Source organism: Synchiropus splendidus, chromosome 4, assembly GCF_027744825.2.
Source record: "Synchiropus splendidus isolate RoL2022-P1 chromosome 4, RoL_Sspl_1.0, whole genome shotgun sequence".
Taxonomy (NCBI): domain Eukaryota; kingdom Metazoa; phylum Chordata; class Actinopteri; order Syngnathiformes; family Callionymidae; genus Synchiropus; species Synchiropus splendidus.
In genome coordinates, this window is record NC_071337.1 from 15,440,577 (window position 1) to 15,454,897 (window position 14,321).

The following is a 14,321-nucleotide window of genomic DNA, read 5'->3' on the forward strand; positions in this document are numbered from 1 at the left end:
GGAAATCATCTTCGAGCGTACCTGTGTAGTTCTGTGCTTTCAGGTGAAGGTCGTAGAGTTTGTGGATGTAGCGGATGTACATCTCTTCTTTGTTCAGCTCCGTCTTGTAGAAGTTCTGACCCGGGAGTTGGACGAAGACCAAGTGACACGTCAAGATGATGTTCATACTCGCAGTGTGAACAACTTATCAAAAATACATCAGAGCACACACTTAAATAACTAGCTTTACATCTTTTAAGTTAATTTTAACTGATGATAGACAAAACGTCTGGATATTAACTTCAAAATGAAGCCGTTCCAATCGCTCATTTGACTGACCAGTAAACTGACGGTGCAGCCGATCTTCTTCCCGTCCACTTCTCCGATCTTCATACAGTCCCTGAGACGCGCAAAGTTGTGATCAGCGACTTGCCACATCTGACACAACGTCATCCTCACCTGTAGTCCAGCAGGCGCTCCATCAGCCGGGTGACGGTGGCAATGAGCGAGATTCCACTTTCCCGCCACGTTTCTCTCTCGATCTTCTTGAGAAGACTGGAAGCAGAAAAAAAGGTTGGTGATGGCATCAAAACTAGTCATGTCGGAACGCGACAGAAAGCCTGCTGCCGCCACTTGGTGACAGCACGCTGGGTTGTGAAGTTGTGAAAAGAAAACACTCAACAGTGAACAGTGACCCAAAACATTGTATACAATACACTGGCTACCACGACCTTAACCTCATGAAGTCAGAAATGTCATTCTGGGCAAATGCTTTCACAGATGTTGGCAGAATTCGGAAACAAAAACGACGGCGGTGATGACGTCGCAGCAGCGGGGGATGGGTCTGTGGAAGAAGAAGGAGGGCGAGCAGGAAGAGTCTTACCTAGGGTACGGACCAAACAGAGGAATTCTATCCAGGTGGGAAGCAGAGGCGGAATAAAGTCAGACCGTTAATAGTCACACACGCACACACACACACACACACACACACTGGTTATTGAATTAAATATTAAAAAAAAAAAACACAATTAAATATGTTTTTTAAAAAGTGGGGGAAATATGAATAACAAAAAGCAGAAAAATCAAAGTACACTATTTCTTTTATTACATTTCTATGACAAAACCACCAAAACCCTAACATGAAAAATAAACACTTAAACTGAAGCATTAAAGGGAATACAACTAATAATAATTTTAATAAAAGATCCTATATTAAAAGTGATGAAATTGAAATGATTTTACTAAACAATTTCCATAGAAAGATGAAAATGAATGGATTCACAAATGAAATCAAGAGTAATAACATTGCTGGTTGCACATGTCACTGACATCCTATTGATTTATGCCTCAAACTCCATATTTGGCAGTTGAGTTGAAGCATGTTGGTGACTATAAAAAAACAGTGAGGAGGGATGACGAGAACAAGAACACCCACATTCAGTACACACCAGAGAAAGAGAGAGAGAGAGATCATGCAGGAGTCAAAGAGGCGCAGTGGAGTTGTGACGGCAGTGGAGATGAAGACGAGAGAGGACTTACCTTCACCTGTCAAGGTTTGAATTCATTTCCCCAGTTTTGACATATCATTGTGTTTACTAGTGAGTTATAGTAAAGGTTCTATATTTCTGTTTTCACCTGGGACCCACTTAAATGTCTGTTTTTCCTTACCAAACAATATTAAAAATGTATATAAAATCAACCAAAAAAGAAAAAAAATGAAAATAAACTTTTAGAAATATTTACTACCTACAAACTCATTTCCAGCTGTCAATTTTGGGGATTTGTTGTTCTGAGTAACAATCGCAACACTTTATATTCCATGAGTAAGAAATAGGTACAACTTCTTTCCAGATCAGTCAAGTTTTTCGCCCGCCTGCAGGTGAACATCAAGCATCCACTCACATGCTGTTGAAGAGCTCCCTGTACGTCTCGTCCCCTTTGCCCTCTGACATGAGACTGTCCAGCTTGTCGATCAACTTGGCCTCCACCTGCAAATGAGAAGGTATGGTGATGTCATCATAGCGTGACAAACTGAATAACAAAGAGAGTTCAGCCCACCTGTTTGAAGTTCCCACTGCGCCGCTGTTCCCAGTCCATCATGTCGTGGAAAATTGGGATCATCACATTCCGCAAGTCGGGCTGCGGAACCAGCGTCACCTCCAGGAACGGCCCAATCATGGCCGGGATGAAATTCAGCTTGTGTTCACCTGTCAGAGCACAGCACAAGATGTCGGGTTTTTTATGACAATATTCAGGATTTGAATTGAGATTGACACTTTGAATTAACAAATATTTAATCTGACTTTTTTGCTATTGGAAGGAAGATGAATGTTTTATGACATACACTTTGGTAACCTTGTAACCATATTTTTATCTAAGGTTGAATATTTATCTAATTTTGATTTTGATTATATTTTTCAACTTTTACACCTTTCATTATTTTTTTACTCTCTGACAAATTATCTACAAACCGTATTTTAATATTAAATGAATATAACTTAAAATATGCACAATAACCTAAATTAATATTTAAATATAATTTCCATGGTTTCTGATGTATTTTGAGCTGTATGCATATTTTTATTACGTAATACTCTTAAGCCACCGCTAATATTTTAATAATGTGAGTGTGAAATTGTGTTCCAGTTATCTATTCTTCATGCTAGCGTCAATATTTTTTGTGATTTATTTCCAATTAATTGTATAATTATTAAATCATCCAAATGGATGATGCATTTATTTTTCAAAATTAATATATATTTACTTAATTATATTATTTATTTTAATGATTTCCTTTTTTGTTTTCATTCTCCATTTGCTTAGTAAGGACTAGTATTTTTTAAGTATTTACTTCTCCCTCACAACTGAAGTCTTTTGCATTATGAAATCAAATACTTGAGGGCAAAGAGAACAATTTGAACCAGTTATACACATCTTTTTAACAAGGAAGTTGAAAGATGAAATTTTAAAAGTACACATGAACAAATGAGGATTAGCAAAGCAGTTTTGCTGGAGAAAGATTGCTCACCAAGGTTCTGCCACATACTGAAGATCTCGCATCCCATCATCACCCTCATGTCTCCATACCTGGAGGAACAAAGCATGTTATGAATTTGGATTTATGGCAGTGAATCTGGACCTACTTTTCCAGAATCTTCTTCCTCTTGGACGGAGAGAAGAACTCCAGTTGGAGACACGGCTGGTTAATGAAGATGACGGACAGGTAGAAGTACGAGTCCCACACCTGAAAGGAGTCAAACTGCTGCAGTCATTCTGATCAAATGTTTCAAAGCCTATCACAGTCAATTTAAATGGTCATTTTATTAATTAGAAAAACCTAAATAAGCTCTCACACAAAAAAAAGGGAAATATTATTAATGTTTTCAAACAATAATAAAACATTATAATAAAAATAACAACATAAAGATTAAAACATTTTTTAAGTGTTCTTTTATTCAAGCGCTTACATTGTATCCATCGGATTGTGGAACAAAATTATGTACAATAATAATAATAAAGAAAATACGGCAAAGTAGGGATGATAAACACACTTCACCTTATAGTCAAACTTATCATTGAGGAAGTTCTTCCTCAGTGCTTCAGAGAGGTAGAGGACGGTGGTGATGATGACGCTGGCAAGACAAATACAGAGTTGTTGTGACACATCTGCTCCAAGATATTACTTCCTAATGTCTATTATTTGATGATCTGTCCCACAAAGCACTGCTAAAGTTACCTGAGTCGAAACTCCGAAGTTAAAATCTAAATTGTAATCCTGAGAACAAGATTTTACGGATAAATGTCGATCCTGTTTGACCATGATTTTAATTTTATTTTGGAAAACTCTGCTCTGCAACATCACCACCTCAGTTAACACCACGTGACCGTACTTGTTGGTGACGAGTCTCATGACGGTCCAGTCTTTGGGGAACATCTCTGGTCTGATCAAGATCCTGAAGACAGTGAAGATCTGGAGCAGGAAATCCTGGGACAATGGGAACACAAGGAGCTAAGGGAGACCAAGTGCGTTGCTGAATAGTGAAAGTGCACTAACACATATTAATTCTAAACGATTCTTTCAAAGCAACCATCACTCAGCTGATGTGGACCAGATTCTGGTCCTGCTCACCCGCAGGTCGTCTTTGTTGGAGAAGGCCTGCAGCAGCTGCTGATAGTGACGGTCGCTCATCTGACGCAGCAGAGCCAGCAGGCATGACACAAACTCGCCCTGCACGACCACGACAACACAAGATCAATCAAGGCTGCATTAAAAAAATATATATTTTGAGGAATACATGTTCAACCAAACAGCCACATAACAACACACAAAGACACACGCACACATGACTAAATAATAACAAGAAGGAAATGCACATGAAGCACAATTAAAGCGATAACACCCAAAACAAGATCCATAAAGAAACACACACCAAGGAACACAAACTTACACACCAAAATCAGTCTGAGATTTAGGAAGAGAAACACAGTCAAGCACAACACATAAACCAACACTGTGACACACAGCATGAGACAAAACACGCTGGGCGACACAAACACACACCACAGCACAAACATACCGTGACGTCCTGGAACTGCAGCCTCATGTTGGGTCCAGCTGGCTGCGGACGGTTGCTGATTTCCAAAATGGTCCGCAACAAAACCCCCAGCAGACTCTCCACAATCAACTCCACCTCCTCCGACACCAGTGGCTCCTGAAACACAACAAATGCGTCAGAAGATGCAAGTGAATTAAGTTCATTTCAGCTTTGGACTGTACAAAGACTAACAAATTCACTGTAGTGTATTCTCAGTGGACATAAGTGGCAAACTGGACTTATAGCATCTTGAATTTTAATTTTCCACAATCATTTTTTATCGTAAACTTTTCCAGGTAGCCATGACTTTTTCAGTATGGACCCCTTATGGCCCAACTTTTTCCTACTCCGCACACAACACGATGTATGAAACCAATCAAGATCATTATCACAACCAAGTTACTGCTGTCAGTCATCCACAACAACTCTCAAATTGGGCTCACGTCAGCAGGAGAAAGTTGAAGATGATCTTAAACACTTTTACACAAACATACAAGAACCTCCTTTTTTCATGACTTGTGCAGGAAAAGAAATTCATATTCGTGATAGAGTGGTATTTACAGGACTCTGTGAAACCTGAGATTCAAACTGACAGTATTTTTCAACTGCTCATTCTGTCAAAACAAATAAGTTTGAAGGTTGTCCTAAAGTCAGAAGCCGGAGCAACAGAGGACACAGACAGGGCAGAGCTGCGATAAACTAGACTGTGTGTGTGTCCTGCTGAGACAGACAGGATTTCAGTCTGACACTCTGCCACTTTTCCTCAGAGGTGCAGACTGCCGGCGGGAGTGTGTGTGTGTGTGTGTTTCCCCCAGCTCTGGCCCAGTGGATAGCAGCAGTGCACACCTGAATCTCATTGCTCACCTGCACGACTGCCAGACTCTCACGCTGAGACTAATTACTCCTTTTCACAACACAGTAATCGACCTCTTGAATGTGGCGGCGTGGAAATTAGCCAAGAATCATTCCTTGCAGCAGATGATGTAACAGAGACTAAAGACTGTCAACGGCATACGGCAGAAGTAAAAGGAGCAACATGGAGACTGGAAGGAGTAGGAGTAGTAGGAAAGGCAAAGCACATACTGCAAAAGCTGTACTATAGTAGAAGTCAAAGGAGCGGGGGCGGTAGAAGAATCCTAGGTTGGAATAGCAATTGTGAAAAGATTACTTGTATCTGTGTACACACTGTTCACACAAACAACACAATAGAAACACTCTGACAAACAGAACTTATTAAAGACGGAGACAAATCATAAGAAGTAATTATTGGAAGCCGAAGAAAAGCTCTAGCTGAATTTATGGGGAGCTTCCTTCCACATAACTAGGGCCCCTCAGGCAACAGATAGTACGGTGCTTTTGGTGTCATGAGACCATTTCATGATTGGCAGGTATGTTGTCTTTTTCCCGGTGCTCCAACGGGAAGCTGCGTCTTCCAGAATGCAATCATCTGTTTGACATGTTGCAGAGCATTCAGACACTCTCTTCCTCAAAAGAGCTGAATCAAAAGGAGGAGGAAGGGGAGGTGGAGGAAGAGGAGAAGTAGGGGGAAAAGGAAGAGGATGAGGAGAAGACGAAGGGGGAGGAGGATGATGGAGGAGGAGCAGACGTGGTAGAGGGATGTTTTGGATAAGGAGGCAAAGGAGGAGGAGGAAATGGCAGAGGAAGAAGTTGAGGAGGAGGAGAAGAAAGAAGAAGCAGGGGAGGGGAGGAATGAGGAGGAGGAGGGAGGAGTGGTAACATAATAGGAGGATAATATGGACTGATCATTTATTCACATTATTCATATTTTCTCAATAGCATCTAGGACATGTGTACAGATGGGTCCACAGTTAAAGTAAACTGTTAAGAGACATGAAATACATTGGGGACAGCAGACAGACGGCTGAATTTAACCCCTAAATAAAACTGGCAGAGCAGTCTGTCAGACACGACGAGGTTGTGAAACAAAGAATTTCTCATCTCTACGCTTACTTAACTAATATATTTAAACTAAAACAAATGATGTTGGAGACAAACTCTACTATGTTTCATCATAAAACAGTTTCAAGGGTGCCAAAATGACAAAATGTATCATGATTTTTTTTGTGCATATCGCCCATCCCAGTGGTAAAACATCTAGTAGTACAAGATCTGACTCCAGCTCAGTTGGAGGAAAGTGTCTTTGGACTGAGAGAGACCCAGAAGCACTCCTCCCACATCAACAAGTGACTCACCGCCGTTCCGTTCTCCTCCTTCTTGATGAGCGACAGCATGCTGGTGAGGATCCGGGCACACATGACCTGGTCCCTCTGCTCCTGCATGTGGGCCTGCAGGACCCTCAGGACCACCGGCAGCAGGATACAGCGAGACTCTGACACATAAGTATTGAACACATGATGAAATCTGCTGTCCCACACTGAACCAGGATTTTACAGCAAGAATCCATCATCATCACCAACACAACAATTTCCAGATGCAGCACATGCTCCTCCGCACCTGGGTTGATGTACAGCTGACTCTCCACAGTCTTGGCGATACACTGCAGCTTGACAGCCTCCAGGGGGCAGTCAGGCTGGACGGTAGCCGGGAGACTACCCAGCGTCTCCCTGACAAAGCCTGCCACCTCGCGCACCGTGAAGATCTTCAGCAGCTCGCCGTACACAGCCGGGAACGTCTGCAAGAACACGGCCTGGACACCCGCACACAATCACAGAAGGTCAAACAAAACACCACAACAAACTGTGTTTTATTAATTCATGCATTTATCCAGAATATAACACTATGAAGCTGAAACATACACATTTCAAATTATATTATTATTAGTAGCAGGGACAATAGCAAATGAGCATCCGAAACAATAATAAAACAAACCTGTAAATTTGAAATAAATATATTCAATACTAGCATATGTTTTAAGTAAATATCATCTAACAATAAGCGAATGACTGATAATGGTAACATAGCAAACCATCAAATATAACAGATTTCTATTGACAACAGGAACATTTTGAGGTCGTTTATTATTGTAGTTATAATGGAAACAATTGTTATTGCAGTAATACTAACATTGTTGTCGCAGTATTAGTCGTGGTGGTCATTTATCTCCTCCTAATTATCAAGCTCACAAACGAAGACGAACTGTGGGCACAGCTCGTAATTGGAATTAGTTGGTTCATTTCCACAGAGCTGACAGTTGAATCCTCATCAGGACCGTGGGCGGAGCGGGAGACAACAAAACAACACACACTCCCCTTCTGAGCAAAGGCCCACACGCACAAATGTTGTGTGTAATTGCAATTATTGTCGGCGTATTTACTGGCTTTGTTTCGGTCCCTGAAGGCGTCTGGCTGCTTTGAGGCTGGGGAAGAAGACCTACCACTCTGACAGCAAAACAGACACATACACACACCTGTGTTTGTGCGACGGCGGTGATGCCTTTGTTCTCCTGCGACAGGAAGAAGCGGATGGACATGAAGAGCTCGTGGATGCAGACCCGGAACTCGTCTTCGCTCTGACCGCCGGTGGCCAAAGAGAAGAGGCGGCGCGACTGGATGATGTACTTGAAGATGTACTCGCTCGCCTGTGGGACCCCAAAAACTTGTGAGCGAGACAACCAATCGATGGGATACTAGGAAGTGCATCACCTCCAGCTGTATTTAGAATTGTGGGTCTGAAAGTGTTGGCGAGATAAATTAACACATGTGGAATAGTGTGTGTTTTTTTTGCATATAGGAAAGTGATTTGTGTGATTAATGTACACACACACGTTCACAAACACAAGCTAACTTAAGCACCCACAAATTTTCATCCATACATAAACACACGGCAATCCCACACGTTGCACTAAAACAAAACAAAGGCCTCACTGAAACACACTCATTTATGCCATACGGTGACTTGCATGTGCGTTTAACTGGTAGCAGGAAACTCTCCGTGTCCAAGGTTGTGTCTATGCAAATGCGTATTCTCACCTTGAGCACCTGCTGGATGTGATCCTGATGCTCAGCATCAACAATCCGATCCACGTACCACTTCAGCACTTTGATTAGGTCCCTGGGGACGCGCGCACACACACACACATGCAAAGACATACACGTTAGATTATCTGTTTACTGAGCACGTGCAGACCACAAAACCTTTTCATAATCAGGTCCTCGCAACTACCATGTAACCCACAACCATGGGGCACATGTGATAGTTGCAGGTTTCACAATGACAATAAACACACAGATGAGGGAAAAAAACATGACACTCACTGAAAATAAACCCAAATGTTTAAAGTTTTTATCATGAAAATCTTCAGCTCTTCATCACAGTTGAACTGTCGCTCAGTGCCCAGCAGGGGGAAGCAGAGTCTCAGAGATGCAGACACTCATTCATCACGCTCTGTCGTGTGAGCCTACACGCGTGAACGCCTGCTACCTTGATATAGCTACAGATTGGACACACACCTGTATGACAGAGCCCCAGCAAAGTGGCTCTCAATATAAGTGTCCATGACCGGCTTGAAGTGCTGGAACTTGCTGTCCTGTAAGAGGTTAATGATGTGAACCTGCAAAACAACAACCACAAAATATGTGTTAACAGTCAAGTCCCAGAAACAAACTTTGACAAATATAATCGACACAAGCAACAGGTGATAGTGTCTGAGCGCAGCGGTCAGTAAGTACTCAGAGCAAGACAAGTGTGTCACGTATTTTTCCAATTTTGGTTCCCAATCTGCTCAATCTGTTACGGTACAGATTGATAGCTTAGTACAGTTTTTTTTTTAATCCAAAATGTATTTTAAATAAATGATCTTCTCATAAATCATTTCGAAAAATGGATCATGACAGATGGAATAGTATCCAAAACTTTAAACCAGATAAACAGGCAACACAATTTCACAGAACAGTCATTTACTTCATGGAGATAACCTAGTAAGCTGCATCGAATATCAAATGAGTGATATTCGATGTGCAAAAGATATGAAATAGCAAAATGACACAACTTTTTCAGTATCTACCATAATGTGTTTAGTAGGAGTGCAACATCATTTTCTGAAATTGATTGTTTTCCATTTGTCTTCATCTACTCAGGCATTGCGATGCTTCTGGCAGACAGCATTTTTCTCAATTGTCATTCAGGTGAAACAAGTTCAAAACCTATTTATCTCTTTTGCCATCTTTAATATCATTTATAAAATAAATAAGTGCAACTTCAACTCCAACCTAACTGTCCTAACCCCTGTTCTGTTTGTCTCTTCCCATAGTCTTGTTTCAGAAATGCGATGGAAACATGCAGAACTTTCTAAAACGTTCCTGAAAGCGATCAGCCAAAACATCAGTCCAGTGTGACACTTTTATCACTGACACGATGAGGCTCAGAGTGTGCGTCAAACGAAGATCGATCTTTGGAGCCACTTGTGCATGACCACTGTGATGAGTTCACTGACCACCGGAGCGTTTCATCACTTTTCCCTCAGTTCTGTCCTGACTCATACAAAATACACGTCACTTCATCCGTAAAGGACAAAATGAAGAGCTTACCAGAGAGTCAAAAACTTTGAGTCCATAGCGCTGTGAGCTCTCATCCAGAATTCCAAACAGAGTGTCCAGAGTGTCCTGCAGGAACTGCCAGAACAAGGAAAGGTAAGTTTCAACCAAATATTGACAATTAAGGAAGTGGTAATGACGCACTTTGACAATCTCAGAACCATCAATCTCCTTCAGCTTGGAGAGGCTGTCGTTGATCCGCTCAGGATGTGCTCGCCACTTCAGCAGGTCCAACATGTCGCCTGCAGAGCATCACATCGCAAGTCAGTGGAACTCATTTGTCAGCTCAGAAATAACTCATTTCATTCAAGTTTCTCAGTTTCATGATCCAACTGCCAGAACTGGGGATGTAATGGCCAGTCAACGTAGTCGACAATGACAACAATTAACTTAGTTGCTGACAGATTAATGTGTAATGTGTAGATGAGTCCTGACTTTATTATTTATTTATTTATATATATATATAATATATATATATATATATATATATATATATATATATATATATATATATATATATATATATATATATATATATATATATATCCTGACTCTTTTCATGCTTAAGTTAGTACAATCCACAATAGGAAAACCAACGAGAAATACTAAGTAAGGGAACATCTAAGAACATTTAAACATTTACTGTAGGTTTCGAATTTGTGACGTTTGGACTTTTTCTTTGGCCAAATCGACTTTTTTCTTTTTTTCTTTTGCAAGACGATATTTTTTCATCATGCTCTATCTTATTTGATGGCCAAGTTCTTTTTCACATAGCAAACTGTTTGTCGTAGGATGGCTTCTTGGGACAGTCCAAAAATGTGGCAACATTCAGGTGATTCTTAAAATAAACACTCCTTATACATAATTGCATGGCAATGGAATTTAAGCTTGAACGGTCCGGGTTTACCATTCTGTGTGAGTTTGGTGGAGCACAGGAAACTGGTGATCCAGAAGGACTCCTTGGTGCCTTTGAGCGTCTGGTTGTTGGACGGGACGTTGGCCTTGGAGAAGGGGAGCTTCAGGTATCGTGAACAGTCCGCCAAGTTGGTGTTTTCCTCACACTAGAAACAAGAATATGTACATTCAATTACAATTCAATTAACGTTCTATGATCTCTAAAAACTTTAAATTAATAAGGCTCAATCTCATGACACAGGGGGTCACCGCTATTAACCACTGACTCAGACATGGGTTTTAAGTGTAACATTAAGTGTAGAATTAGAATATGTGGAAATGTATCCTGTACTTTGAATATATATAAATCATTGTCCCTCAGCAGGTGTGATGATACAGGACCGGCCCAAAAAGAAACATTCCAACAGGGTTATTTGCTAAAGCCAGATTGTCCAATCTCCTTTGTTGGGATTATAAATTCTCTCAATCCAGCACAGATTTGTTTGTTCCTGAACTCACAGCTGCCTGTATTTGAGCTGCCGAGCTTCCTCACACTTTGTTCTGATTCTTGGGTCTATTTTGGGTCGGAGGAGAAACTAGGCCACGTCAGTTTTGCACAGCAACTTCAGTCTGTCACCAGATTTGACTTTTTTCACAAACTGCAACGGGCGCTGGACCTCGTCATCAGAAGGTCAGTCTTCAAAGCTCGGTCCGGAAGCGTTGTTGACGGGCCTCACCTTGTGAATAATGAGCTCGTGGTTGCCATCTGGCAGCGTCCTGCCGTCTTCCTGCATCAGAGGAACAAAGGAGTAGCCGAACAGTTTCTTCTCACCCTTGTCTTTGGCTGTGAACAACAAAACAGATAATGTCAGTCACAGAGAAATAAACTTAACTTCTACTTTTAACCTTTTCCAATGCAAACTTGCATTGAATTCTACTTGTACGATGCTACATCACTACGTCGCTACGCATTTCTGAAGCAGGTCCATCAGAAACTTGACAGACAGAGCTCACATTGTTTACAACTTTTTAAAAACGCTTTGCTGCTGACTGAACTGAAATCATCACAGAATTTCATTTCTTCTTAACTGCTTAATGAAAACTCCATTTTGGTTCTCAAACAAGCGCAAGCGACTGATGAACTCACAGAGCATATGTTTACATTGACAAATTACAATAGAACAGCCATAAAGCAGTGGAGAGGAAATATTCCTTTTCAAAATATCTGGCTCCGTGTAAAGTCAGGAACATGAGGTGACATCTTTGGTGATGCCAATGAACTGAATCAGTCCCTAGCCAGACATTCAAAAAACAACTTCTACTTTCACTCCATGCACCAAACACCACTGTGACGCTAAGGCCATAACATTCTTGGTAGGCCCGATTAACACAAGCCGTTGTGTTTTTAAGAAGCTTTGGGAAAGCTGCAGGCGTGATTTACATCAAGAAAACTTGTAATCTGGTTTATCCGAGTCGCTGCTAATAAAGCGCACACACAGCAGGAAGCGCGGTGAGGAGCACAGTGTTCCATTTGCCTTCTCTATGTTTGATTTGTGGCTGTTTTTGTGAGCTCCGCCATGAGCCAGAGACAGCAAAACAGCAAAATTGTCTCTTTATTCAGAAGCCATTAGAGCCTGCTTACAGCTGTTTTATGTCAAGGTCATAGATTGTTTCCTTCCTGATCTATAAACGTAGCAGGCAACAGCAGATTACAAAAGATTAAGGGTGTGAAATTGAAGAGTTTTGGTCTGACAAGGTACAGGATTGATGTCAGCTGTATTTGGGTGACACTAAATTCACATCGCAGTTGTTTACACAAACATTTGTCCAATTCTTCAAGTCCATGGTTTGTCTTTAATCCTAATCTTAGTGAAGTCTGTTCTGCCAGTCGTTAAATATCTGAGAGCTATTTTTAACTCCTGGCTAATTCATCTATTGTCTTCCTCTTAGTTGAAGTCGGGTCGCGGTTGCAGCAGCTGAACTAAAGAGGCCCAGACTTCCTGCTGCCCAAAATAAAACAGCAAATATGCTCCCAGGTCAACAGAGACAACAACGTAAAACCTCAGTAATGATCAGTCACATTATCAAAGCGCACTTACTTGAACAATGCCGGAATTCGAAGCGCACGTGAGAGCCTCGAAACATATCCACGGGAATCGGCAGCTTGATCTGCTCCGCCCACCGGGGACTGTTGTTGTGGTACAGAACCAGGGAATGGTACTCGTCACTTCCTGGTTCACCCGAGCCAGCGGCAACGTGACCCTGATGACGAGGGAAGTTCAAATAGAACAGTTGAGGTGACAAGTCATTTGGGTTTTTGGCTCAATTAAGTAAGTATTTGTCGAAAAATACACGAGCAGACACCAGCTGGACTCATACCATAAAATGTGCGGCAAAATAACATCCGACACGTAGACAGTGTGCCAGTGTGTGATGATGTTTTTCAAGTTTTTCTCTACTTCAGAACAAGTCAAGCATGAAATCTGAGAGACTGTAGTAGCAACACACAACACTGCAGGGAGTCAATAAGGGTCAGAATTGATCGCACATGATGGACTTAAGCAGCTGTGATTTACCAGCATGCACAAAGGACAGAACGGTTGGTGGTCACCTTGAGCACTTGTCCATCGATGTCCAGCACGTAGACGGTGATCTCAACATTCCGGGCCACGCTCTTCCCACCCTTATCGAACTCTCCCTTTTCCAAAGTGACATACAGATCGTTTCTCATCTCTCCTGTGGAGAGACAATTTTTAACCATCAGAACTATCGTCACCCTGGATTCAGCAGACTCTGGGATCCTGATTCAAACATGTTTACCGAGAAGAGCATTCCTCAAATTGATACAGACTCACAGGATTCACTTAAGTGTCAAATGAGCTTGGATCTACTTCAGTCAGTATCCCAAGTCCACTCCTGTAATCTTGAGCTTACAAATATGAAGATGGAATTCATATTCAACAAAAGATGTGGGCAGGATTTTTTTTCAGTCAGAATGACTCATATTTATCAATATTTTTATTTATTTTCCATGACAGGCTAATTTTGCCACTTCAGGTCTTGTTGTGTGCAGTCTGTATCATATATAATCATATAATCATAGCTTCAACAGTTGTATATTTAATTATTAATAAAGTCCCCTTTTGAAAATTCAATTTGAAACCTTGTTGATTGTTCATAATAGTAATAATGAATGCATTTTTTTTCTTGTTATATTTATATTATATATATATATATATATATATGATACATACTTTATCTTAACTCCACAATTAGATGTGTTTGTTGCATGATCAATTTTTTGTTTTAAACAATTTTTTCCCATAGATTTTTTTATTTC

The 14,321-nt window shown here is 41.0% G+C and overlaps 1 protein-coding gene across 9 annotated transcripts in view; it reads right to left on the reverse strand.

The window, feature by feature from the left end:
• Positions 1–14,321, reverse strand: part of dock4b (dedicator of cytokinesis 4b) — a 79,487-nt gene that overhangs the window by 18,005 nt on the left and 47,161 nt on the right. For 7 of the 9 annotated variants that reach the window (XM_053864168.1, XM_053864170.1, XM_053864169.1 and 4 more), the window contains exons 14-36: positions 13,593–13,717; positions 13,081–13,243; positions 11,719–11,825; positions 10,995–11,148; positions 10,232–10,329; positions 10,082–10,165; positions 9,005–9,105; positions 8,525–8,606; positions 7,963–8,133; positions 7,050–7,242; positions 6,788–6,924; positions 4,557–4,691; positions 4,109–4,207; positions 3,870–3,964; positions 3,536–3,611; positions 3,123–3,223; positions 3,008–3,066; positions 2,038–2,186; positions 1,882–1,967; positions 863–889; positions 439–534; positions 319–379; positions 22–115 (exon numbers count right to left, since the gene is read on the reverse strand). In XM_053864168.1, the coding sequence (XP_053720143.1) occupies positions 22–115; positions 319–379; positions 439–534; positions 863–889; positions 1,882–1,967; positions 2,038–2,186; positions 3,008–3,066; positions 3,123–3,223; positions 3,536–3,611; positions 3,870–3,964; positions 4,109–4,207; positions 4,557–4,691; positions 6,788–6,924; positions 7,050–7,242; positions 7,963–8,133; positions 8,525–8,606; positions 9,005–9,105; positions 10,082–10,165; positions 10,232–10,329; positions 10,995–11,148; positions 11,719–11,825; positions 13,081–13,243; positions 13,593–13,717 (2,493 nt within the window). The remainder of the gene's footprint in view (positions 1–21; positions 116–318; positions 380–438; positions 535–862; positions 890–1,881; positions 1,968–2,037; positions 2,187–3,007; positions 3,067–3,122; positions 3,224–3,535; positions 3,612–3,869; positions 3,965–4,108; positions 4,208–4,556; positions 4,692–6,787; positions 6,925–7,049; positions 7,243–7,962; positions 8,134–8,524; positions 8,607–9,004; positions 9,106–10,081; positions 10,166–10,231; positions 10,330–10,994; positions 11,149–11,718; positions 11,826–13,080; positions 13,244–13,592; positions 13,718–14,321) is intronic. The other 2 variants (XM_053864174.1, XM_053864171.1) reach the window with 1 other exon arrangement.